The following is a 25,580-nucleotide window of genomic DNA, read 5'->3' as shown; positions in this document are numbered from 1 at the left end:
GACTTGTTCTTGAGTTTTCGTGTTTAAAAGTGCCCACACACTAATTCCTTTATTTCTCGAGTGATTCATGTGATAGAAACTTTCGTGGTTGCTCGAGTTCCCGAAGAAAGAAGAAAGACGAGCTGCGTGGGGAGACGAACATTTCAACCTTCCTAAGGCTTCTCGACGTTCAAGCTTCACAAAAGTTAGTAAACAAGTAATTCTTGTAATAGTGTTAATATGAACATGTACTTGCTCTTTGTCTAGGTTAGTAAAATCATTTTACTTGTTTGAAAGAAATTTTTAAATTCTACCGCTTGCTCGAAGCGTTAAATCTTTTCTTAACCCATCAATTCCAACAGTTGGTTCAACTCTTGCCGCTAGTGACCGAACGGCGGAGCTCGAGAAGCAACTCCTTTTGAGCTTTGACGAGAAGCAACTCCCATCAAGATTAATGTTTGAAGATCGAAGAGGAATCGCATATCAGAGGAAGCAGGGACCGAAGGAGGATCTATGTAGTCTTGTGATAGTTAATTTTACAGTTAGAAAAAGCTTTTAATAAAAAAATGTTTTCATTTTATAAATGATAACTTTTTTTATCGATATTAATAGACGAAATAGTGTGTTGTGGATGAGAGAAATGTAAGCGGGAAAGAGTCTCGCATGGAACAAACACCAACCAATTGACCTCCTCATATATGTTCTAATTAACTAATAACCTTATTAAATGCTACAGAGCTTAGAGAGTGTCACTTGTCACTCTCTCGTGTGCGCAAACAAGCATGGACGCGATGTCGCCGTTGGGCTCGAGCGTAGGGGCTTTAGTGGCTCTTTGTAGGCACAATTAGGCACTTCAGCACAACGCCATATAGGCATCGTGGCGAAACGACACGGTTCGCAGGCTTTCTCGCTGGAATTTTCGCTGGAATTCTCGCCGTGGCGATTGCCTTACCAACGGTCGCGTCCTCTGACATGGTGATTATTTTTTACTATCCGTTTGAATGAACAGTTGTGTCGTTTGGAAACTAACAGTCCTTTGACCAACGGTCGTGTCGTTTGCGACTATGACTATTGTTCAAACGAACATGTACGACTATTCGTCGTTACCTTTCGGGAACATATACGAATTCTTATATAAACACACTAGATTTTTAGAATTCGTCACTTGGTTTTGATTTATCTCTCTCCAAAACACGTTCTCCAAAAAATCGTTCTTGTTTACATTCGGATTTCATTGCATCTTGCTACAGTCCGAATTCAGGCTTGGCATATCCTATTCTATTCTTGTCTATGACAATAAGATATTTTCGAGGTGCAATAGATACTATAAAAAGGGCATTTCATGCATGATTCAAGCCCAAATGTCTTCAACTACGAAGAATTGCACAATATATACTAACGGTGATAGTTAAATATATTTACCGTCAAGGTTTGTTATATATAGTGTGATAGTTAGTAAGTATAAACTATTAATATGATACGTTCGCTTATATGCAATTCTATTTTGGCTTATGATTTATAATTTCTCTAATTATATTGCAATTTTTTCATGCATATTTAATGTTTACGTTCTCGGATAATGTATTTGTCAATTTTTATGTTTATAAATAAAATGTGATTTGTGCTCTTTAAATTTAATTTCTGTCTGAACAAATATTTAAGAAGAAAGATAACTTGCAACACACACATGTATTCTTTTTTTAATCCTCTTGGACCGTAATTTATGTTGATATATTATGTAGGAGTACTCACTTGGTGTCCGTAATTAAGTCGAATGCGAGTTGACTTTGTTAGTTTGTAACATTTTAGAACAATATATCATATATATATATATATATATATGATTTTTTTTGCTAGTATATTACAATTATACCCAGGGCCAAGGTATTTATTTTCAGTCCAGCCCCCAAAACGTGTGTATATATATATACCACTTGATTGTAATCCCCAAAAAAGGAAACAAGAAAAAGAAAACGGCGTGTTTAGATCAGAGTGGCGATTGGAAGGCGTGCGATGATGACGATGAAGATGGAACAACAATCAAGACAACGACATCGAATAGGGATTGAGGAGTGCATGTGATCAGGAAAATATGACGAGGCGAGTATTCGGAGAAGAGGGAGGTGAAGATGGTATGCCCATGTGGACCCCACCTTCGTCCTAGTGTTTCTTCCATGAAGCCTCACTAATGTCCTTATCACCTCAGAACGCTGCGACGGAGGCCCAGATTGAGGTGGCCGCCGACAAAGTGGACGGGATATTGAGCAGAGACGAGGCTTCCTGTCACACCAAACTCACGGTGGCAAGCTTGATGATATCACCGTCGTTGTTGGTCTCATTCTACCACACTCCACCATCAACACTTCTGTTTGTATAGCAAAACTACTCCTACTAATTTTACAGTATTTTATAATGCCAACTATCCAATCCAAATATTGGACCTTGTTGTTCATGTTATGCAACCATTATTTTGTTCATTAATAAATGGAAAATGTAATACCCGTTTGATTGGAGCAAGATTCATGTCTTTGAGGCTAATACCATGTGTTGTTTTATATTTACTGTCTTAATTAGTTATATGCATTATTTATGACAATGTTTTCCAAGTCCTGCCATGCAGCAGGCATTATAAATCTCTAACCAATTAATCATTGAGCAATTCTTCCTATTTTGATTTTAATAAAAGGCGCTTCTAAAACCGTGCCATGTAACATACTGACCGTATTTGATGCAAATTTTATTTATATATGTATTTATGTTTGTACTAAAAATATAACGAGACACACTAGTTTGTAATAAATTTGTCATGAAAATGGTAATTTTCATGCATTACTCTATTTTAAAAACATATATATATATATATATATATATATATATATATATATATACAAAAATGGGATTTTTTTATTGAGCTATAAGCAAATACTGCATTTTATGTTAAATGTAAAAACTAAAAGTAGTAATAGTCTTAGATTTAAAAAAAAACATCAATACATAAGTCTCGAATTAAAAGTAAACATATAACATTCTCATATTAATAGCAAATGAAATCAAACATTAAAACAGAAAATATTTTGTCCAAGTTACAGACTAAACAAACTAGTCATAAGCCTCATTGATGATGGAATCAGATTGTGGAAAGTCTGGTGATTGTGGCCTTCACCTCCATATTAATTGTCTTTTGGGGTTGACACAACATTAAATTCTCCTCGAGAATGAATCTTTATCTTCCCAGGTTTATTGGCAGGACGAGCTAGGAAGTTAGGAAGATTGACTTTAATCTGTTTTATTTCTTTGGAATAGACCACGATTCTACAATTCTTTGAGGATGTATCTACACTTTGTTGTGTGTATGGAGCTATGAACAATAGCTCTCAACACATTGGTAGCAAAGGTGGCAAGCCGCAATCGCACTGGCACAAATAAATGAATCTGTTTGAAATTTTCAGCATGTGCAAGTCTTATCAGTCAAGTTCACAGAGAAACTTGAAGTCTTGAAGATAAAACGTCCCCCACTTCATTCACAAGGTACATGTATATTCTTGTGTTTTCCCCCATCACTTGCAATAACTTTTCGCAATCGAATTCAGTGTACGTTATATCTACACCGTAAAACTTCCCGTTTGCCTAAAGTTGTGAATTCCTCCTTTAATGTATTTTTCACAAGATATGCGCAAAAATCATATTCTAATATTGGAAATTCTTCATCATCACGATGCTAATGATCTTGGTATGTCAAAAATTCTCTCTCTCTCTCTCTCTCTCTCTCTCTCTATCTACTTATCTATCTATCTATCTATCTCTCTCTCTCTCTCTCTCACTCACACACTCTCTCTCTATCTATCTCTCTCCTAAATCCTCCTATAATTTTTTAAGAAATACAATCAGAATTTAGCACTTTATGACTCACCAAGAGCAAAGACGAGCAGAATAATATGCTCATTCGCATTGATCGCACACACTAATACACATGCTGACAATACTTCAATCCCTCTATGAGAGGGGTCAAAGACATATAGAAGTACATGAACAATTTATGATGATCAATGATAGGATCAAATAGAGAACTTGGATAATTTTGCTCCATCAATTATTTCAATTTCTATAAGATAAATCGTCACTACCGTATAAGCACCCTAATTCCGTCCTTTTTTTTCTCCAGACTTTTCTGTAAGATACACTGCCTTAGACCTTTCGTTTGTATGTAAGTAACAAAATGTTTTGCAACAACTATGTAGACTTAGATAAACAAATTTGTGTTTCACGACCTCTTCAGCCAAAGTTGATGTAACTTGTGGTTGACCTTTTTTTTACCTATTGTGATATCTTTGTCACAAAATGTAGACTGATTAGTCACAAAATCAAAGAATTCGTGACATAGTCATCATGAAAATCTTGTATTTAAAGTAGGAAAAACTTACGTTTGCAAATGATGTTTACCTCCATTTTTGAAAAATGTATATCTTCTTCAGTTTAACTGCCTAACATTGCATCGACAATTTTTACGCGGGCAAACGACATGGATAAATTTTGGAATAAAGTTCTTCGTTATGTAACAAAAATGATTGTTTGGCACTGACGTTGTTGATTTTGTAAATGAAAAAAAATTAACACTTGTTCTTGTTGCATCTTTGACCTGTGTATGGTTCATATCCTTCAATTCCGAAAGTTCTCCACAAAATATTTCTAGAGGCCTTTAATACAAAAGTTGGTTCAATGACAAAAGAAATCTTATTCCAAAAATGTAGTATGGGTTGACTGAGTATGCATTTAATAGGGAGTGTGCATAAAAACAAAACAAAAAAAAAACTGCAAACCGGACGGCCATTGGTTTTTCAAATTGCCAGTCCAGTTTAATACGATTTTATCTAATCTAGTCCGGTTTAGTTTTTTAGACCGGTCTAAAACAATTTGGTCTGATTTTAAAATTTTAGACCGTGGTTTAGACCGATCCTAATTTTTTAAGTTTTCTTATATATATATATATATATATATATATATATATATATATATATATATATATATTTTAATAATTCTAAGACACTATACCCAACTAATTTGGTCTTATTTATGTTAATATAGAATTTCTTTTTTTGTCATTATCTAATTTTTTTCGTACAAAAAAAAAAAAAATCAAAACAGTTTGAAATGGTTGACACTAAACCAGACCGGTTTAAAACGGTTTTGATTTGATTTATTCTCTTAAACGGTCGAGTCATGTCTAAAAATTTCAAAACTGTTCAAAATGCTCCAGTTCAGTTTGGAGACCGATTTTTAGGCCAAATTGGACCATGCACATTCATAGCATTTGAGAATTTATTCAGCTCTAAAGAAAATGCTAGAACAATGGAGGTAAGAAAAACCTAATTGTTACATTACCTTTTAGTTAATAAGTAGACATAATTGTTAAATTTAGTTTATATATTAACCTGCTAATGTGCATGCTTTTGAGTCAAAAGTTTTTGACAGATTTTTATTATTATGGATGCCAGTTTTTATTGAGATATTTCATATTGTAAGCCTTAAAAATATAGAAATATCGTGAATGGACCTCTTACTTCAAAAATATCTAAAGTTGGACTTTTTTTTTCTTTCTATTTATGAACAAATGTCCCTACAATCAATTTTACCTAATTTCTTTTATTTATTTTATCGCATATCTCTTTCACTAACCATCTCTAATCCACAATAATCTCAAACCATCCCTAATCATCCCAAACCATCTGTGACAGTCCCTAACCATCTCTAACCATCCCTAATCATCTTTAGTCATCGCAAACAATCCCTAGTCATCACTAACCATCACAAACCATTTCTAACCATCGCAAAAAGTGTTCGAATTTTCATCGCAAATTTCGTTGAAATTCATCATGAGTCATCGCAAATGTTCATAAAATTTCACAATTTTGAACGCTCAATCTAATCCTAAGTCAAAATAGCAATTTAACCTAATATAATCTAATTCGAAATGAATAAACAAGTGATCTTACTCATTCTCTTGAACTTCAACCCACGAAATCCACATTTTTTTTGTAAGAGAAATCGAGATATAGAGTGGGAGAAAGTGAGAAATAGAAAAAAAAAAAAAAAAAAGAGAATATGATGTTTGAAGACTTCAAAATGTATTTTTGTCTAAAAATGGACAATACAGTTTAAGATATTTTTTAAACATCAAGTCCAATCACAATATTTTACGAATTTGAAGGTATAGAATATGAAATTCCTCTTTTTTATTTGTGGTGCTATACATAAAATATTTATTTATATTGCAAATAGAACATGTACTTGTTGCGTTTGATAATTTCCATGCTCCCATACGCCTACCACGTTGTATTGTAGGAATTTGAAGTCAAATGACTTTGTTCCGACCTGCTACACTAGAGAAACATTTGCTTGTTACTTATGCTCAATATGTTTTTTCTATAGATCGTGATGGCCGTTTGAAATTACGTGAGGATGCACATGTTACTTTATCTTTTATATTAAAACGATAAAGTTGAAGGCTTTAGAGATTAATCTAAGTTGTGATCAATATGAGAAGACGCGTCTCAACAGAAGATCATGTAAGATATTTTTTTTTGGCATATCTAACTGTTTTATTTTTTTCGCATGTTTAATTAGTTCCATGAACTAAATGGAGTGGATCATGTTCATTTATCGATTGTAATCTTAATATTTATTGGTTGTTCTTGAACAAAATTCAATTATTTCATACATTTCTTTCATCAATTAACGAATATTATCAGTTACTATTTAGCAATAAACTTTTAAATTCATGTAATACTAGTTGTTCGGAGTCATTTTGATCCCAAAAACAGCAAAATAATATCTTAAATAAAGATTAATAAATGATTTTATTTTTCTTTCTTTCTAGTACCATGTAAGAATGAAAATATTAAAAATAAAATAAAATAAGAGACTTGCTTTAAAACGACGATAGAAAGAGTGTTTCTTCTTCAATGAGAATCATAACGAACTTTCATGATTGAAACGACGACGCATTAAGTATATTCTAAACTAAAAATAATCAGTACGTTATCCAGTCTCTCTCTATATCGGTGGTGGAAGAAGAAGGAAGAAATGGCAATTTCTAGTCCATCTTTTCTCTCGAACCTCTCTCCTATCCGGTCGAACCCTAGCCGAGTCACTCTGAGCCAAACCAGAAACTCTCGGATCATTTGCAGCGCCGGTCAGACCGGCTTTTTCTCGCGGCTCGGCCGACTCATCAAAGAGAAGGCCAAGAGCGACGTAGAGAAGCTCTTCTCGGGATTCTCGAAGACCAGAGAAAATCTCGCTGTCGTTGATGAGCTCCTACTCTTCTGGAACCTCGCCGAGACCGATCGTGTTCTGGATGAGCTCGAAGAGGTAATTTTGCGTTTTTTTTTTTTCAGGCTCTTTTTCGTCATTTTTTTTTCGAGAGTCGAAAGTGAGTTTAATTGATGTACAGGCTCTCTTGGTTTCGGACTTCGGGCCGAAGATCACGATCAAGATTGTTGAGGGCTTGAGGGATGATATTCTGGCCGGCAAGCTTAAATCAGGAGGTGAAATCAAGGTCTGATGAATTTGAACAGTTGTGCATTTTTTTGTTATTTTTTATTTAATTAAAATTTGAGAAAGTGAAGAGCGTTTTGGTTTTGAATGTGGATATTTTAGGCAGCTTTGAAAAAGAGTGTACTGGACTTACTGACTACCAAAGGGAACAAAACTGAACTCAATCTGGGTTACAGGTTTTTTTTTATTTTTTGGGAAACTATTTGAGTTTTGGAGTTCTATTTTTCCGTTGTTTCTTGGGTTTTAAAAAGATGGTTCATCAGGAAACCGGCAGTTTTGATTATCGTCGGTGTTAATGGAGGTGGCAAGACAACATCTCTTGGTAAGTTAGATAATGAATAATTTCCTTTTGATGCATTCTTAATATGAATTATAATCGGGTTGGCCGAAGAGCCTTTTCCGATCAAACAATCTGTTTGTTCCTTCCTCTTTCAGGAAAGCTGGCTAATAGACTCAAGAATGAAGGGGCAAAGGTAAAATATATTCGTTGAATTAAGAACAAGCAAAGTCTTCATTTGACTTGTTTTGGTTCTTATTTGTCAATGAATAAAAAAACATTCTTTTTTGGAGGCATAGTTTCTGGTAAGTCTCTTCTCACTGATGGGACTTGTCACAGGTATTATTGGCAGCCGGGGACACATTTCGAGCAGCTGCTAGTGATCAGCTTGAGATATGGGCCGAGAGGACTGGTTGTGAGATTGTAGTGGCTGAAAAAGAGAATGCCAAGGCAGCAACAGGTTGTTATTACAGAAAAAAAATAAAATGAGTGTTTCTGTTATACGTACGTTTTATGGTAATAAAGACTGATATGTGATTTTTTAAAGTTCTTCCTGGTAGTTCTTTCACAGGCCGTGAAGAGAGGGAAAGAAGAAGGTTACGATATTGTCTTGTGTGATACCTCAGGACGTAAGCTCTCACTGTACGAGTCGCGGTTGTTTGATTGTTTGTTTTTCTTTTTCTTTAATGTTGGTTTCACAAGGTGTACTTGTCGTGTTTTTCCAGGTCTGCACACAAATTACAGCCTTATGGAAGAATTAATTGCTTGTAAGAAAGCTGTAGGCAAAGTTGTTCCCGGTGCTCCTAATGTTAGTTTATCAACTCGTTTAGATGATGGAAATCAACTTCCTTATGATCTGTGGAAGTCTAGCTCTCTTGCTCTTTTTTCTTTTAGTCCAAGATACAAGCCAATGCATTGTATTTGTCCATATTACCATGAACTAAAATGGCTGCTGTGTGTAACAACTTTAAGAACCAAGATTGTGAATTGCATTTCTTTTTCTGATATGCGGTATCAAATATGAACTGTGTGTGTGTGCAGGAGATCCTGCAAGTTCTTGATGGAACCACTGGTTTAAACATGTTGCCACAAGCTAGAGAGTTCAATGACGTAACTCCCTCGTCTTCTATTAGCTCTACGTAAATATACATGTGTGATTCAGCAGATGTAGAGTTCTAAACCTTAAGCCATGTTACCTCTCTGCAACAGGTTGTTGGAATTACTGGTTTAATATTGACAAAGCTTGATGGCACTGCCAGAGGCGGTTGTGTGGTATATATATACAGTGATTCCGGTTTCAACTTGTGCATACAGGTGTTGAAGTCTTATGAGAAAAATTAATATGGTTGCGTTGCAGGTAAGTGTGGTTGATGAACTTGGGATACCAGTGAAGTTCGTTGGCGTCGGTGAAGGTGTTGAAGACCTCCAACCCTTTGACCCAGAGGCATTTGTGAATGCCATATTTCCCTAGGTCTGAAAAACGTGGTCAGACTAACTCGTCTAGGGTAAGAACTAGCTTCTTCCAGATGTTCACATTCGTCTTTCGGTTTATGAATTCCCCCCGGATGTTTTGGTGATGATGATGTGATTTGCAATTGTGCATGTTTGTTTCTTTTTTGAAAAAAGCTTACTGTTATGTATATTTTTATTATAGATAATTATAAGTTGTAATAGTCTTTGAAAATTATTTGGGAAATGTTCTTGGGAAAGCATTGTGTTGTTTTTATCAAATTCTACACCGAGTTATCAACCATCTCAGATCAAAACTCATATCACATTCCCTTTATACCAAGATCCATTAAATCAATTTTTCAGGGTTATCTTCGAAGCAAAAGTAAGCTGTCAAAAGGATCGGTGAATCATGAAAAGCCCGGAATAAATCGAGATCGTCTAAAAGCTCAAAATCTACCTCATTGTGGACTGCAAAAATATTTACGTGGAAGCTTCAAGTCGCCGGCGAAGAAATTCAGGAGAGATTGTTAGACAAAATCACATCTCCACTTTTACGAATATTCTTGCCAATGCCAATCTATTTAACACGAAACTCTGTTTACAAAGTGTAATGCAACATTCTTCTTTAGTGCAAACAATGTTTTGTTTTTTTTGTTTTGTTTTGTTTTTTTGTTTTTGTTTTTGTTTTTGTTTTTTTTTTTTTTCAACTTGAAGAGTAAGGTCGTATCTGAAACAGTCTTTAACATGGAATACTTTCTCCCGAACCCAAGAGATGAGGTTCACAGTAGGGCGGCGCAAAAAAATCCGTAAAATCGTAAACCGGACCGGATTGTTTGTCCGGTTTTAAACGGTTTAAAATTTCATCGGTCCGGTTTGGTTTGAACTTTTAAATGGTGCGATCCGGTCTAAAAATTTTAAACCGTGATTTGGACCGGACCGGACCGGTTAGTATTTAAATAAAAAAATTAATAAAAAAAGTATGTCTGAAACGGTCCGATCTAAGACGGTCTAGTCTAAAACGGTCTAAAAGTGAGCCGGACCGGTTACTATTTAAAAAATAGGTTTAAATTAAACGGTCCGGTTTAAAACGGTCTAACGGTCCAAAACAATCTGGTCTAAAACGATCTGAAACAGTTAAATCGGACTGAACTGTTTTAATCGGTTTGGTTCGGTCCAATTTTTTTCTTATTTGGTCAAGTCCGATTTGTTTTATTTTTTTTATTTTTAAAAAACTGTTTAAATTGGTTTGGTAATATAGCCCATAGGGTATGTCCTACTTAGTAATTTCCACGCAGACTGGTAATTTTCATGCTTAACCTTGCATGGTAATATAAGATAATACAATAGTTGATTAATTAAAGTCGTAGTTCCAGTACAAATTGCAGTAAGAAAATAAAAATGATAAATAATCAGGTAAATGAAAAAGTTCATAGTTTCGAAGCAGGCATGTTGTATAAAGTGGTACGTGTCTGATAAACCAATTGCTGAGTTTTGTTCAGCCTGAAGTCAACGCCCACAACACTCACATTCATTCCTTTCCTCACTACTTTTGCTTCAACAATTACCTCAGCCTACAATTAGCACAAAATACCAACGTCAAGAGGATTAGTTCAAAATTTGAAAAAAAATGCTTTACAAAATTATCAAACTAATTAGGATCCATTAGAAAAATAACTAATAAAAATGTTTAAAATTATTAAATAGCCAACGTTTGGTAAATCGTAGGTAAATAACCACTATCATATAACAAACATTGGTTATTTATATAAAATTTAAGTCTAAAAGTGACTATTTATCTAAAATTTAACAAACATTGACTATTTAGCAATGTCAAACGTTTAAAGTTACTATTTCTTAATGTTCTGAACAAACTAACACATTATAAATTACATGCTTTAGTTGCCTTCTGAAAACACTGAAAGAAAAAAACATAATATTCCCTTATACTGTGTGCTTTGAATCCATTACGTGTACGAGCAAGTTTAGCATATTCTTAATTGAATGTTTTTTTTTCTATTAATTTGTCGACCATAAGTACTCAATGATATGGATTTTAATCTAAAAACTAGACTTATCAAAATTTATAATGCTATATATATATATATATATATATTATATTCTTCATATTAAGGGACGGAACCAAGAATGTGAAGTATGGGACTAAAGTGTAAGAAAAAAGTTTAAGGAGAGGTTAATTTGCAAATTTTTAAAGTAAATAAATTATTATTTTTTTAAATGTATAAAAAAAAAATTTGAAGAGGGGTTTCATCAACCCACCCTAAGCTCAAACTTGGCTACGTCCATGTTCATATTGCAATAACCAATTTTAGATAGAACCACTTGATACTATTATAGTCAAAATCTACAATGTGCAATTGACTATAATATAAAATTCAACTTAAAATTAAGAGCGATCACGTGAAGATATATTCAGATTCATACATCAAAATTATAAAGGACTCGACCAAATTGATTAGATGAGTAAACGAACTTTGCAAATATTATTACAAGGTCCTGAACAATGATCATTATTTTCAATTACTTTTTACAAATAGAATCCTATTTGTTCTACTGATCATAAACAAAATGTGGAGAAAAGAGTTTAGATCTCACATTCGATGGAGCTCTAGAGAGATAAGATGCGCTTAGTTGGCCGAGGGTAATCTCTGTATGCTCTGGGAAAACCGTTCTCACGCGAGCTATTGAGACGGCCTCGGATATTGCTGCAACTACTCCTCCGTGAAGTGTCTTATACGAGTTCTAAGGAATTATGAATAGCACACATATATAATCATTTTCCGACTAAACTAAAAAAAAATTGAACTAGAAACGTTTTATGTTACAATAAACTCAAAAGAAAACCGTCAGAATCAGTCAGTCAATTTTGAGTAAATGGGAAAGCAGTTATGTATTTTGGCATATACTATACCAAATTAAAACCCTTCGAGTCTATTTTGTAATGGCGACATATTCAAATTGTATGGAGCTCCGAGGAATAAGTTATATCCGTTTAGTAACTGGTTGTTAGGAATAAATGTTGCTGAAATAAATTGTTTTTATTACTTAGTAATGGAATAGTAATTTATTGTTCATGCTTAACCATCACTTAGTAATAAAGATAATTTAAACATTGATTAATAGAGATAATTTTTTCATGCATAACTACAATGCAGAGTGATTATAAGAAATTGAGAGTGACAAAAGCGTCATATGAACAGAAGATCATAGTTTGGAAGCAGGCATGTTGTAGAAAATGGCACGAGTCTGATAAATCAGTTGCTGGGTTTTCCTCAGCCTGAATTCAGTTCCAACAATGGTCATATTTCTTCCTTTCCTCATTACTTTTGCTTCAATATTCACCTCATCCTGACAAGAGGATAAAATTCCAAGGTCAAGAATTTTCACTCAAAAAATTGACAGAAATAGCTTAAGGAAATTAACAAACAAAAGTGCCCTACAAAAATACAAAAATATGAGACATTGCTCTTATTATCTGTTAGTTCTACGGAACTCTTTTATTAACACACATAAACAGAACGTCAAAAAAGAATTTAGAGCTCACATTTGCTGTAGCGCCACAGAGATAAGATATGGTCAACTTCCCGAGAGTAGTCTCCATATCCTCGAGAAAAAAATGTTCTCACACAAGCTATTGAGGCGTCAGCGGTTATGGCTGCAATTGCTCCTCCGTGAAGTGTCTTGATCCAATTATGAGGAATAATGAATTAACACACAAATATATTTTCATTGGTCTTCGTAGCTATTACTGCTTAGTATGTGGTGGACCAAGCTAGAACAAGAAACATTTATAGCTTAGAATATGCGCAATTTCGTATCTACCAAAATAATAGCAAATATATAAATAAATCTCTTTTCATCCTTGTATTAGAACAAAATAACCAAATCAATCGTATTCAAATTCATCAGCAAAGGAGCAAAGATGTTCCCCATTATATATCCATGTATCCTATAAGGAAAAATGGGATATAATGTTAATTAATTTTTTTCATTAAAACTAATTTTAGTTGAAATCACATCGAAAATAGTTATATATATATATATATATATATATATATATATATTTGTAGACTAAAATATAATTTTGATCGGTTATAAATTGGATGAGAGCCGAGAAAGGAAAGTTACGAGAATGGAAAGCCTTACGGTGAGGTTGTAAGACACACATCCGGACTCAGTTTTTATCTACTTGAAGACTCTAGTGATGACATCATAGAAGTCCTTGGCATTGTACTCGTCAGAGAGAGCGACATCAGCTATGAATTTGGCTAGCAAACGGAGGATTAAATCGACACGCTCCGGCGGAATCTCCGTCGAAATCACAAACGTGGGAGATAAAATCTTCAACTCCTCAGCATCGGTGGCTGCTCTACCCATATTTTCTCCGAATCTCCAGTCTTTCAGATAGAATGTAAGTATTTTTTTCCTAGGTGTACGAACAACTAAATAACAATTTAAATGAAGAAGACGAACTAAACATACTGCCTGATTCGGCATCCTTCATCAATTTTGGACGGGAACCGGAGTTTTGAAGAGTCCCTGCACCGATTCGTACAAAACCGTGTCATTCCCTAAAAATCGTGGTAAACTCGGCTTGGTTCAATGTTTTTTTTCTTTAAAAAAATTGTGATATTTAAGTGAAAATCAAGACTGAAATTCAGAAAGAAGTCGAGATTCTAGAGTTAGCTTCTCGACACGACTGTGAGGGATTTTCACTGTTTACCGTCGAATCCCGTGGAATCCTTCATTTTTCTGGCAGTCGGACATCGAATCCTCATTGCGTACCGGCGGGAAGCTCATGAGCATGGATAAGAGTCTGGATTCCGACAATTTTGAGGATTTAATGGAAAATTGTGTTTTTCATGAGTATTTTTGTTGGTTTTTGATGTTTTAGCTCAATGTATTAGATTGCTGCCATCACATGATTTGACTATGTTGAATCTTTATGACATAGTTTATTTGGCAAAATAAATTGTAACGGAGTTGTTCAAGCCGGAGTGTCAACAAGTTGATCAAGCTATTGAGGCGTCAGCGGTTATGGCTGCAATTGCTCCTCCGTGAAGTGTCTTAATCCAATTATGAGGAATAATGAATTAACACACACATATATTTTCATTGGTCTTCGTAGCTATTACTGCTTAGTATGTGGTGGACTAAGCTAGAACAAGAAACATTTATAGCTTAGAATATGCGTCAATTTCGTATCTACCAAAATAATAGCAAATATATAAATAAATCTCTTTTCATCCTTGTCTAAAACAGAATAACCAAATCAATCGTATTCAAATTCATCAGCAAAGAAGCAAAGTTCCCCATTATATATCCATGTATCCTGATAGGTGCGTTTATCACGCGTAAAACTCCTATTTCCCGAACCGAAAACCGACGAGTCCTCAAGTATTTTAATGGTTTTTAGTAGATTTTTGAGTAATTTCAGGTTCAGAGGAGCATTAGAGCATCTACAAACAATTTCGTGAAAAGATGATGAGATTCGGAGTGAAAATGGTCAAAATGGAGAAGGGCAAGAAATTTGGCGAAGCCGCGCGCCGCGCGCCCACCACCGCGCGCCGCGTGAAGACAGGATCCGAGACCGCGCGCCGCGGGACTCGAGTCGCGCGCCGCGCATACTGAGACTCAAACAACGAAATCGCACAGAGTCTTATGCGCGGAGCGCGCATAACCTGAAGCTGAGACCACGCGCCGCGCATTGACTACCGCGCGCCGCGCGCCCGCGGATTCCTGGAATAGGAAATTAGCGATTTTTTAGGATTCTTGACCCTTGGATCGAATTGGAAGGCTCAGATCACTCCGAAAAACACACACTCAGGGCTAAAAACACCTTTTGTAACCTAATTAACTCATTCTAGTTAGTTTTTAGTTTTTTCTACTTTTGGCTGCACTTTTGTTTTGAGAGCTTTTGTTTGGGAGCGAAGTTGAGTCAACAATCCGACGAACGAGCAACCGTGAACTCCCGTTTTTAATAGTTTTTCTTCGTTTCCCTTACTCTCTATTACGTTTATTTCTGAATTAATTGATAGTTTCATTATTCCCATCATGAATTTCATAGAGTTTTGCTTATTGATGATTATGTTGATTATTGTTTTGATCACCATGTTGTTAACTATGGACTCCGTTAGAGGCTAGATTTTTAGTGGGGTTGCGATGTAGCCGGATTAAATTGGGTTAGGGGGTTTCGTTAGGGTGAAATTATGCTTTGATGTACTCAATTATTCATGCTTGTGTGGATGTGTTCTTAATGCGTTCTTTGGGTTGGCCACCTTTAGGATTGTTTTTAGGAGTTTCTATCACTCGAGAGAGGGCGAAAACTCATGCTCATAATCCATGCTTCGTTTTGTTCTTAGGTTGCTAGACGGCTTAAGCTTAATGTAATCGTTTGAATTCTCATGTTTATTGCTCGTGATTGTTTTAATAGGATTAGAGGCCGAGAGGATATATAATCCGTCAATTGCGTAGGTTGCTAGATCACTCGAGAGAGGCTAGTAATATGTTAGGGAGAATGAGATTAGCGTGAGTAGAGTAGGTCTAGTTGTTGGAACCCGAAACCCCCGAATCCTAGTTTTCCGGTGAAGTCGTGACCCCCATTTTCTCGTATTTGAAGTTTCGTGTTAAATTTCCGTTGTTTTCAGTTATTTTTATTATAGTTAATTATTGCACCTCCCACCTTAATATAGTGAAATCAATTTGCTTTAGATTGTTTAACGTCGCTAGAGTAACTAGTCTCTGTGGGATCGATATCCGTTACTTACGTAACACTATTACTTGTTCGATACGTCCACTTGCGTGCTAGTTATAAAAATATCGCAACAAGTTTTTGGCGCCGTTGCCGGGGACTCTTTACAATAGCGTCGAAAAACAATCTTATCTGCCATTTGATTTCGTTACGCGTTTCCTAACTTTGCGTGTCATTTTCTCTGTTTTGAAGGTGCATGCGGAGTGAGGGAACATCAAACCTCGTTCCATTAAATCTTGAAATCGAAAAGTTTTGCAAGACGAACAGAAAGCAAACAAAGGAACGAGCAATGGAAGATAGAGCGAACAACGCGGCGAATGAAGGGCCAAAGACCTTATTTCAATATGGGTTACCACCAACCGACGCCGCGCAATCGGCAATCGCTCTCCCGGCTCTTGCGGGTAACTAGAATTTCGAGATCAAGACCGGCATAATTCACATGGTCCAAGCTAATCAATTCGCTGGATCACCTGCCGAAGACCCGCAGGACCATCTGACGAACTTCGTCGAGATTGCAAACACGTTCAAGCTCCACAACGTGTCCGACGAAGCCATCCGCCTCCGCCTCTTCCCGTTTTCACTACGGGACCGAGCCAAGACGTGGCTAAACTCCCTCGCACCGGGTTCCATCACCTCGTGGGCCGACCTGCGCATCAAATTCATCTCAAAGTTCTTCCCGTTCGAGAAGATGCACAAGAGACGCAACGAGATCCATTCGTTTGCCCAATACGACGGGGAGTCTTTGTTTGAAGCATGGGGGCGCTTCAAGGAGTTAGAGAGGAGGTGTCCCAATCATGGCATCCAAGGGTGGATGATGGTGCAGATTTTCTATGGCGGTCTCTCACCATCGTCCCGCACCCTAGTCAACACGGCCGCCGGAGGGTCGTTCTTTCAGAAGACAGAGGAGGAAGCTCACAGCATTCTCGAGGAGCTGGCCTACAACAACGATCAATGCCCGTCCGAGCGGCGCATCTTGAAGAATATGCCAGTCACTCCCGAGATGGAGCTGATGAAGGCACTGGCAGCACAAGTGGCGGATCTTACAAAGTCAGTTCAGGTACAGAAGGCCTCCGTTCAAGCCGTGCACACCTCTGAAGTCTGTTTCTGGTGCAACGGGCAGCACAATAGCGACGAGTGCGTGTATGGGGACAACGGCCAACAGGCCAACTTCATCAACAACAGGCCGCCCCAGAACAACTACAATCAAGGCCCAAGGAACAACTACCAAAACGGGGGATGGAGAGGCCCCCAAAACAACATGCCTATGCAGCCCGCGCCTCAAGCTCAGCCTCGTCCACAACAGAATCAGCCCCGACCACCGCCGTACCAGCCTCCTCCATTTCGGGCATACAAGGGCGAGACCAACTTAGAGGAGCTCATCGCCAACTTGGCCACGTCAACGACCGCCTTCATAAACTCCACCACCGAGTCTATGCACGAAACGAAGACGTCTCTCTCGAACCAATCGGCGCAGATCCGAAACCTTGAGACGCAAATGGGGCAACTGTCGACCGCGGTGAACTCACGACCTCAGGGAACGCTCCCGAGCAACACCGACATCAACCCCAGGTCACAGGTCAATGCCATCACACTCAGAAGCGGGCAAGTGATTGACAACTCCAGCAAGAGGAAAGAGAATGTGGAGAAAGACGAGTCCCCCGTGCCGCCGCCCCAAGCCACACCACCGCCGGCGAGCGTTCCAGCTCCAACAAGCACGCCAAAGCTGCCGTTTCCTCAGAGGCAGAAAGAAGGGAAACTCGACCACCAATTCAGCAAGTTCCTTGAGGTATTCAAGCAACTTCAGATAAACATCCCGTTTGCTGACGCTCTTGAGCAGATGCCGACGTACGCCAAGTTCTTGAAGGACATCCTCTCGAAAAAGAGGAAAATAGAGGATTGCAGCACGATCACTCTCACCGAAGAGTGCTCCGCCATCATTCAGAGGAAGTTGCCGGTGAAGATGAAGGATCCAGGGAGTTTCACCGTCCCGTGTGCCATCGGGAACACCTTCTTCGAGCGAGCGCTATGCGACCTGGGCGCGAGCATCAACTTGATGCCGTACTCTATATTCAAGAAGCTCGGCATCGGAGAGGTGAGTCCGACCCGAATCACGCTCCAAATGGCGGACAGGTCCATCGTATACCCGCGAGGAGTGATCGAGGATCTCTTGGTCAAAGTCGACAAGTTCATCTTCCCGGCCGATTTCGCGGTGCTTGACATGGAGGAAGACCGCGACGTCCCAATCATCCTAGGGCGGCCATTCCTCGCCACCGGAGGGGCTCTTATCGACGTTCAGAAAGGAGAGCTAAAATTGAGGGTGCAAAACGAAGAAGTGGTGTTCAACGTATTCCACGCCATAAAATACCCGCGGGCCAGCGATGATGTCTTCCGGATCGACGTTTGTAATTCCATCATCACCGACTTCTCTCACCGATCCGAGGATCCTCTCGAGGTAAGTTTGCTAAACTCTATTGATTTCACTAACGAGTTTGATGAATGTGAAGCTTTAGAGCACGTGGAGTACATGAACGCAGCCATGCCATACCGACGCAACTCGATCGAGAGTTTGGGGGAGAGCCAACCTCGAGTGCCTCCGTCCATTCAACAGCCCCCTAAGCTCAAGTTAAAAGAATTGCCGGCCCACCTCCGCTACGCATACTTAGGCGTAGAATCGACCCTTCCGGTGATCATCTCGAATCACCTCAACAAGGGAGAGGAAGAAAGGCTGCTCGTGGCGCTACGCAAGCACAAGGGAGCGATCTGGTGGACACTCTCGGACATCAAAGGGATCAGCCCCTCCTATTGCGTTCATCGCATACTCTTGGAGGACGGGCATCGTCCCTCGGTGGAGCACCAAAGACGCCTCAATCCGGCAATGAAGGAGGTCGTCAGGAAAGAGATCCTGAAATGGCTAGACGTCGGGGTCATTTACCCGATCTCCGACAGCGCATGGGTAAGTCCGGTGCAATGCGTTCCAAAGAAAGGTGGAATGACGGTGGTGAGAAACGACAACAATGAGCTCATTTCCACTCGGACGGTGACCGGGTACAGAATCTGCATGGACTACCGCAAGCTCAACAACGCCACGCGCAAAGACCACTTCCCACTTCCCTTCATCGATCAGATGCTCGACCGTCTCGCAGGGCACATGTATTATTGTTTTCTCGATGGATATTCAGGTTATAACCAGATCACGATCGCACCAGAGGATCAGGAGAAGACCACCTTTACATGCCCTTATGGCACTTTCGCCTTCAAGCGAATGCCGTTTGGGCTATGTAACGCACCAGCCACGTTCCAAAGATGCATGATGGCCATCTTCTCCGACATGGTGGAGAAAACAATTGAGGTTTTTATGGACGATTTTTCCGTATTTGGCCCTACATTTGATCAATGTTTGGAGAATTTGTCTCAGGTGCTTAACAGGTGTGAAGAAACTAACCTCGTGCTTAACTGGGAGAAGTGCCATTTCATGGTACAAGAAGGCATCGTGCTAGGCCACAGAGTTTCGAAGGACGGGTTAGAGGTGGATCGGGCAAAAATTTCCACAATCGAGAAGCTACCACCGCCAACTTCGGTCAAGGGAGTGAGAAGTTTCCTGGGGCATGCCGGCTTCTATAGGCGCTTCATCAAAGACTTCTCCAAAATCACGAAGCCGCTGTGTGGGTTGCTCGAGAAAGATGTCAAATTCTCCTTCACCAACGAATGCCTAGAAGCCTTCACAGCCCTCAAGCACAAGTTGAGCACAGCGCCAATCATCACCGCGCCAGATTGGAGTATCCCATTCGAGATCATGAGTGACGCGAGCGATCATGCGGTGGGTGCGGTTCTTGGGCAACGTAAAGATAAGGCTTTCCGGGCGATCTATTATGCAAGCCGAACTCTTAACGCTGCCCAACTGAACTACACAACGACGAAAAAAGAGTTATTGGCCGTGGTCTTCGCCTTCGACAAATTCCGACCATACGTCATCGGCAATAAAGTGATCGTCTACACCGACCACGCCGCGATTCGATATCTCATGGACAAGAAGGACGCCAAACCCCGCCTAATCCGTTGGGTCCTTCTCCTCCAAGAGTTCGACATCGAGGTCAAAGACAAGAAGGGCACAGAGAACCTCGTAGCGGATCACTTATCGAGATTGGAGACTCTCGAGCACGTTCCAGACAAGACGACACTCATCAACGATGACTTCCCCGACGAAAAGCTTTTGGCCGTCCATCAGGCCGCCCTCCCATGGTATGCCGACATCGTAAATTACCTCGTAGGCAAGGTGGTGCCTACCAACCTCAAGACGTACCAGAAGCGGAAATTTCTTTCGGAGGTCAGGAGATATTACTGGGAGGAGCCGATTCTCTATCGGCAGTGTGCAGACCTGATTGTGAGGAGGTGTGTCCCCGAGGATGAGATGGAGTCGGTTCTGCGACATTTCCATGGCCTCAAATGCGGAGGTCACTTCGGTCCGAACCGCACGGCAGCGAAAGTCCTTCAAAGCGGCTTCTATTGGCCAACGCTCTTCAAAGACAGCCGAGACTTCATCATTGCTTGTGACCGGTGCCAACGAACGGGTAATATTTCTAACCGAAATGAGATGCCACTCACTAACATTTTGGAAATAGAACCGTTCGACGTTTGGGGAATAGATTTTATGGGCCCATTTCCGTCTTCCTACGGAAACAAGTACATTCTCTTGGCGGTGGATTACGTATCCAAGTGGGTCGAGGCCAAAGCTACTCCGACGAGCGACGGGAAGGTGGTCTTAAAGTTCTTAAAGACTATCTTCACCCGATTCGGCACAACACGAGCCATCATCAGCGACGGGGGAGCACATTTTTGTAACCGACAGTTCGACGCACTCCTCGCCAAATACAGCGTCACACACCGGAAAACATTGGCGTACCACCCTCAAGCCAACGGACAAGCGGAGGTCTCTAACCGGGAAATTAAGCAAATCCTGGAAAAAACGGTGGGAAGTTCTCTAAAAGACTGGGCCGCCAAGCTCGACGACGCACTATGGGCTTACCGCACAGCCTACAAGACGCCAATTGGTATGTCCCCGTACCACCTCATTTACGGAAAAGCATGCCATTTGCCAGTCGAGCTAGAGCACAGGGCACTCTGGGCGATGAAGAAGCTGAACTTCGACTACAAAGCTTCGGGCCAACAGAGACTCCTTCAACTGAACGCCCTCGATGAACTCCGACGAGAAGCGTACGAGAATGCCAGAATCTACAAGGAGAAGACCAAGGCATGGCATGACAAGCACATCGTCAGGAAGGACCTCAAGCCGGGCCAAAAGGTACTACTCTTTAATTCCAGGTTGAAGCTCTTTCCCGGAAAGTTGAAGTCGAGGTGGTCCGGGCCATTCGAGATCGATCAAGTCTACCCTCATGGTTGGGTTGAATTGACAAACCAAAGAGGCGAAAAATTCAAGGTTAATGGCCAGAGGGTTAAGCCCTATTTTGGAGGCGTATTCGAAAGCGAAAAGGCGGTTACTCACATCACCGCAATTCCATGAAGAAAACACGGTACCCCGTCAAGCTATTGACGTTAACTAAAGCGCTAATCGGGAGGCAACCCGACTTCCTTTCGTCGCATTTTCATATTTTTTTCACTTATTTGATTAAACCCAGTTTTGTTTTAAATTTTTGATTTGTGTGTTTAGTTTTCCAGTAAAAAAAAAAGAAAAAAAAAGGAAAGGCGCGCGCCGCGGGACACACACTGCGCGGCGCGCAGACGGAAACTTTCGGCTTTGGCAATCACAGAGTCTTATGCGCGCTCCGCGCGAAGGCCGAATGACGGTATGCGCGCCGCGAGGAATCAGACGCGCGGCGCGGGAAAAACACGAAGGCGCGCGCCGCGGGCTCCACCATGCGCGGCGCGACCCCAACACATGCAAGCGCGCGCCGCGAGATCCAGTATGCGCGGCGCGCGAAACGAGGAATTTTTTTCGTCGAAGTCACATAGTCGTAGGCGCGCTCCGCGCGTATGCCAAGACCCAGGTCCGCGCGGCGCGCAGAACTAAGCGCGCGGCGCGCGGACCCGCGTAAGTTGCTGTAAATAAAGGTTTTTGGCAGTTTTTTTTTTAAAAGAAAAAAAAACCTTTTCCTCTCCGATTTCCTTCAAACCCTAACCTTTTTCCCCCAAATTTTCGACTCCCACAATCATATAAACACGAAATTTTATCATCACTCGTCCTACATTTGATTTCTCTTCATCAATTCGTGTGTGTTTACTTCGTTTTTTGGGTGTTCACCATCTTTCCATCCTCTCACTCTCCTACACTTCAAGGTATGACTCTAAATCTCGATTTTTTGGTGTGAAATGGTGATAATCTCGTGTTGTTAGCAAGTATTTGTGAGAATGTGGCTATAGGAAGGGTTTAAACACTATTTATGACTCACGCTTTCATGAAAAAATGGCACGCACTCTAGGTGTTCGATGAAATACCCGAACGAACGTACAAGTGAAAATCGAAACATTTACTTACAATTACTGGTCAATACGTACGGGGTCTAGTTGTGAAAATGTTTGGGGGGGTAAAAAGGGTAGTCGGCGTTCATCATAATATCATCGACTCATTTTCTGTCGTGTTTTGCAGATGCAACGAGCTTCAACATCGAGAGTCAACCCCAAACGTATCCGACGATCGGGAGCGTCGTTGCCTCGGCCATCGACGCTATTGGAGGGTGCCGGCGAGGTTTGGGACACCATATCAAAGAATGGACTCATCGCTGAGCGGGTACTTGCACCAAATCAACTGTGCGGGAATATGTTGGCACAAATCCGGGGTTTACACTGGGAGAAGCTATGCAACATCGAGACGCCGGCATCACCGAAGTTGGTGCGCGAGTTCTACGCCAATCTCTCCGTCACGGAGGGAAACTTTGTCAAGGTGCGCAATGTGGTCGTCAACATCTCCGCACCGGCGCTCAACGACTATCTCGGGATTCCAGAACCCGAGAATGATGACTACGCCGACATGTGCCTGTATCCTCAATGGGAGGAGTGGATTCGCATTCTCGCCCACCCCGGAGCCACCTACAAGACGAAAGTGGTGCATGTCCAGGTCGTTCCGAGCCACCTCCCGATATCGAGCTTGAACCGTTACGCGAAGGCGTGGCAGCACTTCATTTGCGCCACGATCCTTCCTAACTTGCGGGAGCACACAGTGGATCTCCAACGCCTGGCTTTATTGGTGTGCATCGTCACCGGGAGAGGCGTCAACATCGGGAAAATCTTGAAAGAGAGATTCGTTTTCTGTGCAAATCGTGACACCGATGTCACGCTTGGCAATGGGGGGCTCATCACACAGCTCTACCTCAACGAGGGACTGCGAATCCCGGCCTCCGAGACGCGAGAAAAACTGGGGGACCCTATCGACGACCGAAAGATCATGAGCCTAAAGCAGTGGAAGCACGGGGCCGCACATCCGGACGGGCGCGGGTTCATCGACATTCCCGAGCAGTACCAAGGCATCCCGGGAGCCCCCATTTTAGACGCCCCTGACGACGCTCCACCCCCGGTCGAGACCAACGACGCGCCTGCCACCGGTTACAACGAAGCACACACCTCCGGCTACACCGAAGTGTTAGCCATGATGAACCGGTTCGACCACCACTTGGGTCGAATCGACCGGAGCATCGAGACATTGGGCCAGCGCTATAACGCCATGGGGAGCTTCCTCACCGACTTCGGCCAACGGCAGCGCGACAGAGACGAGTTCCACCAAAACGTCTACAACACGTGGACGTCGCAGCAAAGCTTCCCCGTCTCTCAAGCCGGAGCACAACATGACGCCCCGATCTATCCGGCATACCCACAGCACCTCATGGCGCCATACCCGGCATATCCTCCGTGGGAACCCAACCTCTACGCCCCCCGCGATCCCGACGGGGACGATGACCAAGGCCGCGACGAGTAGGGGCGCTCGACCACCCCCGCAAAGGTACGTTCCTCCACCCCTGTTTTTGCATCGATACATTGAGGACAATGTAGGTTTTGAGTTTGGGGGGAAGGGGGGGGGGGGGTTTGCTTGTTTTGCGGGGGTGTTTTTCTCTGTATACTAGTAGTTAAATTTTTGGTTTTCATGTTTTTTTTTAGGGTAATTGGTAGAAATTGGTGTTTTGACTGCTTTGATTGACTCATTAAATGTTTGCCGATGATATGGATAGTCTTGAGCTTTAGGCATTAGAATAGATCTGTGAATTACCAAGTGAAAAAGAATTTGATTGAGTTTGTGGCCTAAACCCGAATAATGTTTGTCTCAATGCTTAGCTGAACTTGAGTAGTCGCCTAACTAGTCCTAAGAAATGACCACCGAACACACTAAGAACCTTTTCGGACCCCTAGTCGAGGCGAAATTGAGCGCATACTGATCTGGTGAGAGTGATATAGGCATTAGGAATAACCCTTCGAGCCAAAAAGCCAACCCGGAAACAGGTATCAAGTAGAACCCGCTCACAAAAAGCCGAACATTTTATCCTCTCTCGATACTTAGTCAGAAAAAGCCGAGCCAATAAGTTTGAAATCCCACAAAGAACCCACATTAACTTTAGCGACTCCTGAGTGATATCTTTGCGTGAACCTTTTTTTGTGATCCTTGTGTGATATTTGCTACGACTCCACTCCTTGTGTTTGTTAGGTTGCCGTTCTAGACGCCACGCCGGTGATTTATTAGGCTATGTCTCAAAAAGAAAAAAAAAAAAAAAAAAAAAAAAAAGAGGAAGAAGAAAAAGAAAAAGAAAAAAAAAAGAGAGAGAAGAAAAAAAAAATTAATAATAATAAATAAATAATATAATAAAACAACGTGCCTATGTGAGTATTTGTAGTTACGGCGTGGTGGTCTATGGTATTTGGAAGAGTGTGGTTGTGGTCGAGTCAAAGTTTGGGGGGAACTTGGGGAAGAAAGGCTAAAGAGGTATGATGTTCTAGATAGGCATTTTCAAAGCCAAGAACAATGGGAAAAGTGAGTGAGTGAAGACAAAGGGGGAAGTTTTGGTGAGAATGGAGTCGCTAAGGGTAATGTCAAAACCACTAAAAATCCGTTTTCCCACCCGAACCTAAGCCTGAACATTACAAGCCGCTAAGACCTATTGACAAGCCAGGAATGACGTGTGTGCATTAGTGGAGATCAAGGGGGAAGAGAAGGCGTATGGTGTGTCGAATCGAAGTTTTTGTCTAGACAAATAAAACGATTCTTGTGGTTGAATCTGAGGATTGGGAGGGTCACGAGACTTGGGAAGCTAAAGTTACTTGAGATAAGATAACATTGCAAACGGTGAGGGCTAACACGTATTCGCGAAGATTCTTTTAAACTTGGTAGTTAACTTTGAGTTTAAAACCACAGATGTCTATGTCAATGTAAGTCTAGAGGTTAGAAGTTGAGGCAAGCATGAGTCGATCAGTGTAGTCAAGGCATTGAAATTTACCAACTTTAGTCGGGTTAACTTTTTTTGCGTAATTTTAGGTTTCTTTTTGTTTCTTTTGTTACTTGAGGACAAGTAACGGTTTAAGTTTGGGGGGATTTGATAGGTGCGTTTATCACGCGTA

The 25,580-nt window shown here is 40.7% G+C and overlaps 3 protein-coding genes, 1 non-coding gene and 1 pseudogene across 4 annotated transcripts; 3 read left to right on the top strand and 2 right to left on the bottom strand.

The window, feature by feature from the left end:
• Positions 1-6,961: 6,961 nt before the first annotated feature.
• CPFTSY (signal recognition particle receptor protein, chloroplast (FTSY)) lies at positions 6,962-9,911 on the top strand. Its single transcript, XM_089613020.1, has 12 exons — positions 6,962-7,344; positions 7,427-7,531; positions 7,633-7,706; positions 7,794-7,852; positions 7,966-8,003; positions 8,147-8,267; positions 8,368-8,436; positions 8,533-8,615; positions 8,849-8,917; positions 9,017-9,079; positions 9,165-9,312; positions 9,623-9,911. The coding sequence occupies exons 1-11, from the start codon at positions 7,060-7,062 to the stop codon at positions 9,276-9,278; spliced, it is 1,080 nt and encodes a 359-aa protein (XP_089469146.1). The 5' UTR covers positions 6,962-7,059; the 3' UTR covers positions 9,279-9,312; positions 9,623-9,911.
• Positions 9,912-10,686: 775 nt separating this feature from the next.
• Positions 10,687-14,055, bottom strand: LOC149401742 (uncharacterized). The gene is made up of 8 exons (XM_089610864.1): positions 14,001-14,055; positions 13,760-13,816; positions 13,467-13,674; positions 13,160-13,226; positions 12,904-12,957; positions 11,873-12,019; positions 11,768-11,773; positions 10,687-10,830 (listed from the first exon to the last, which is right to left on the bottom strand). Exons 1-8 carry the CDS (start codon positions 14,053-14,055, stop codon positions 10,687-10,689), a joined length of 738 nt encoding a protein of 245 aa, XP_089466990.1.
• Positions 14,056-16,224: 2,169 nt separating this feature from the next.
• On the top strand, positions 16,225-18,538 carry LOC149401740 (uncharacterized; annotated as a pseudogene).
• Positions 16,726-16,829, bottom strand: LOC149401741 (small nucleolar RNA R71). The gene has a single exon (XR_016296869.1). It is a non-coding gene; the product is annotated as a small nucleolar RNA R71 (small nucleolar RNA).
• Positions 18,539-18,564: 26 nt separating the features above from the next.
• Positions 18,565-23,952, top strand: LOC149401739 (uncharacterized). The gene is made up of 5 exons (XM_089610863.1): positions 18,565-18,747; positions 19,195-19,456; positions 20,012-20,074; positions 20,465-21,519; positions 22,630-23,952. The coding sequence occupies exons 1-5, from the start codon at positions 18,565-18,567 to the stop codon at positions 23,950-23,952; spliced, it is 2,886 nt and encodes a 961-aa protein (XP_089466989.1).
• Positions 23,953-25,580: the final 1,628 nt, after the last annotated feature.

The sequence above is a fragment of the Urtica dioica genome, chromosome 4, assembly GCF_054948205.1.
Source record: "Urtica dioica subsp. dioica isolate 48M chromosome 4, U.dioica_male_clone48M_v1_H2, whole genome shotgun sequence".
Classification (NCBI taxonomy): Eukaryota; Viridiplantae; Streptophyta; class Magnoliopsida; order Rosales; family Urticaceae; genus Urtica; species Urtica dioica.
Note: the sequence above shows the minus strand (reverse complement) of the source record. Positions and strands in the feature narration are given on the sequence as shown.

Bases quoted from the DNA above. Each gene is read 5' to 3' on its own strand.
- LOC149401739 (XM_089610863.1), top strand. From the start codon at position 18,565: ATGCCATACCGACGCAACTCGATCGAGAGTTTGGGGGAGAGCCAACCT. The intron at 19,457-20,011 runs GTGAAGAAACTA...TCGGCAATAAAG, and splicing joins GTCTCAGGTGCTTAACAGGT to TGATCGTCTACACCGACCAC. The intron at 21,520-22,629 runs GTTACTCACATC...CGTGTTTTGCAG, and splicing joins TATTCGAAAGCGAAAAGGCG to ATGCAACGAGCTTCAACATC.
- LOC149401742 (XM_089610864.1), bottom strand. From the start codon at position 14,055: ATGAGGATTCGATGTCCGACTGCCAGAAAAATGAAGGATTCCACGGGA. The intron at 13,817-14,000 runs GTAAACAGTGAA...GAATCGGTGCAG, and splicing joins GGATTCCACGGGATTCGACG to GGACTCTTCAAAACTCCGGT. The intron at 13,227-13,466 runs GTAGATAAAAAC...TTTTCCTTATAG, and splicing joins GTCATCACTAGAGTCTTCAA to GATACATGGATATATAATGG.
- CPFTSY (XM_089613020.1), top strand. From the start codon at position 7,060: ATGGCAATTTCTAGTCCATCTTTTCTCTCGAACCTCTCTCCTATCCGG. The intron at 7,345-7,426 runs GTAATTTTGCGT...ATTGATGTACAG, and splicing joins TTCTGGATGAGCTCGAAGAG to GCTCTCTTGGTTTCGGACTT. The intron at 9,080-9,164 runs GTATATATATAC...GTTGCGTTGCAG, and splicing joins CTGCCAGAGGCGGTTGTGTG to GTAAGTGTGGTTGATGAACT.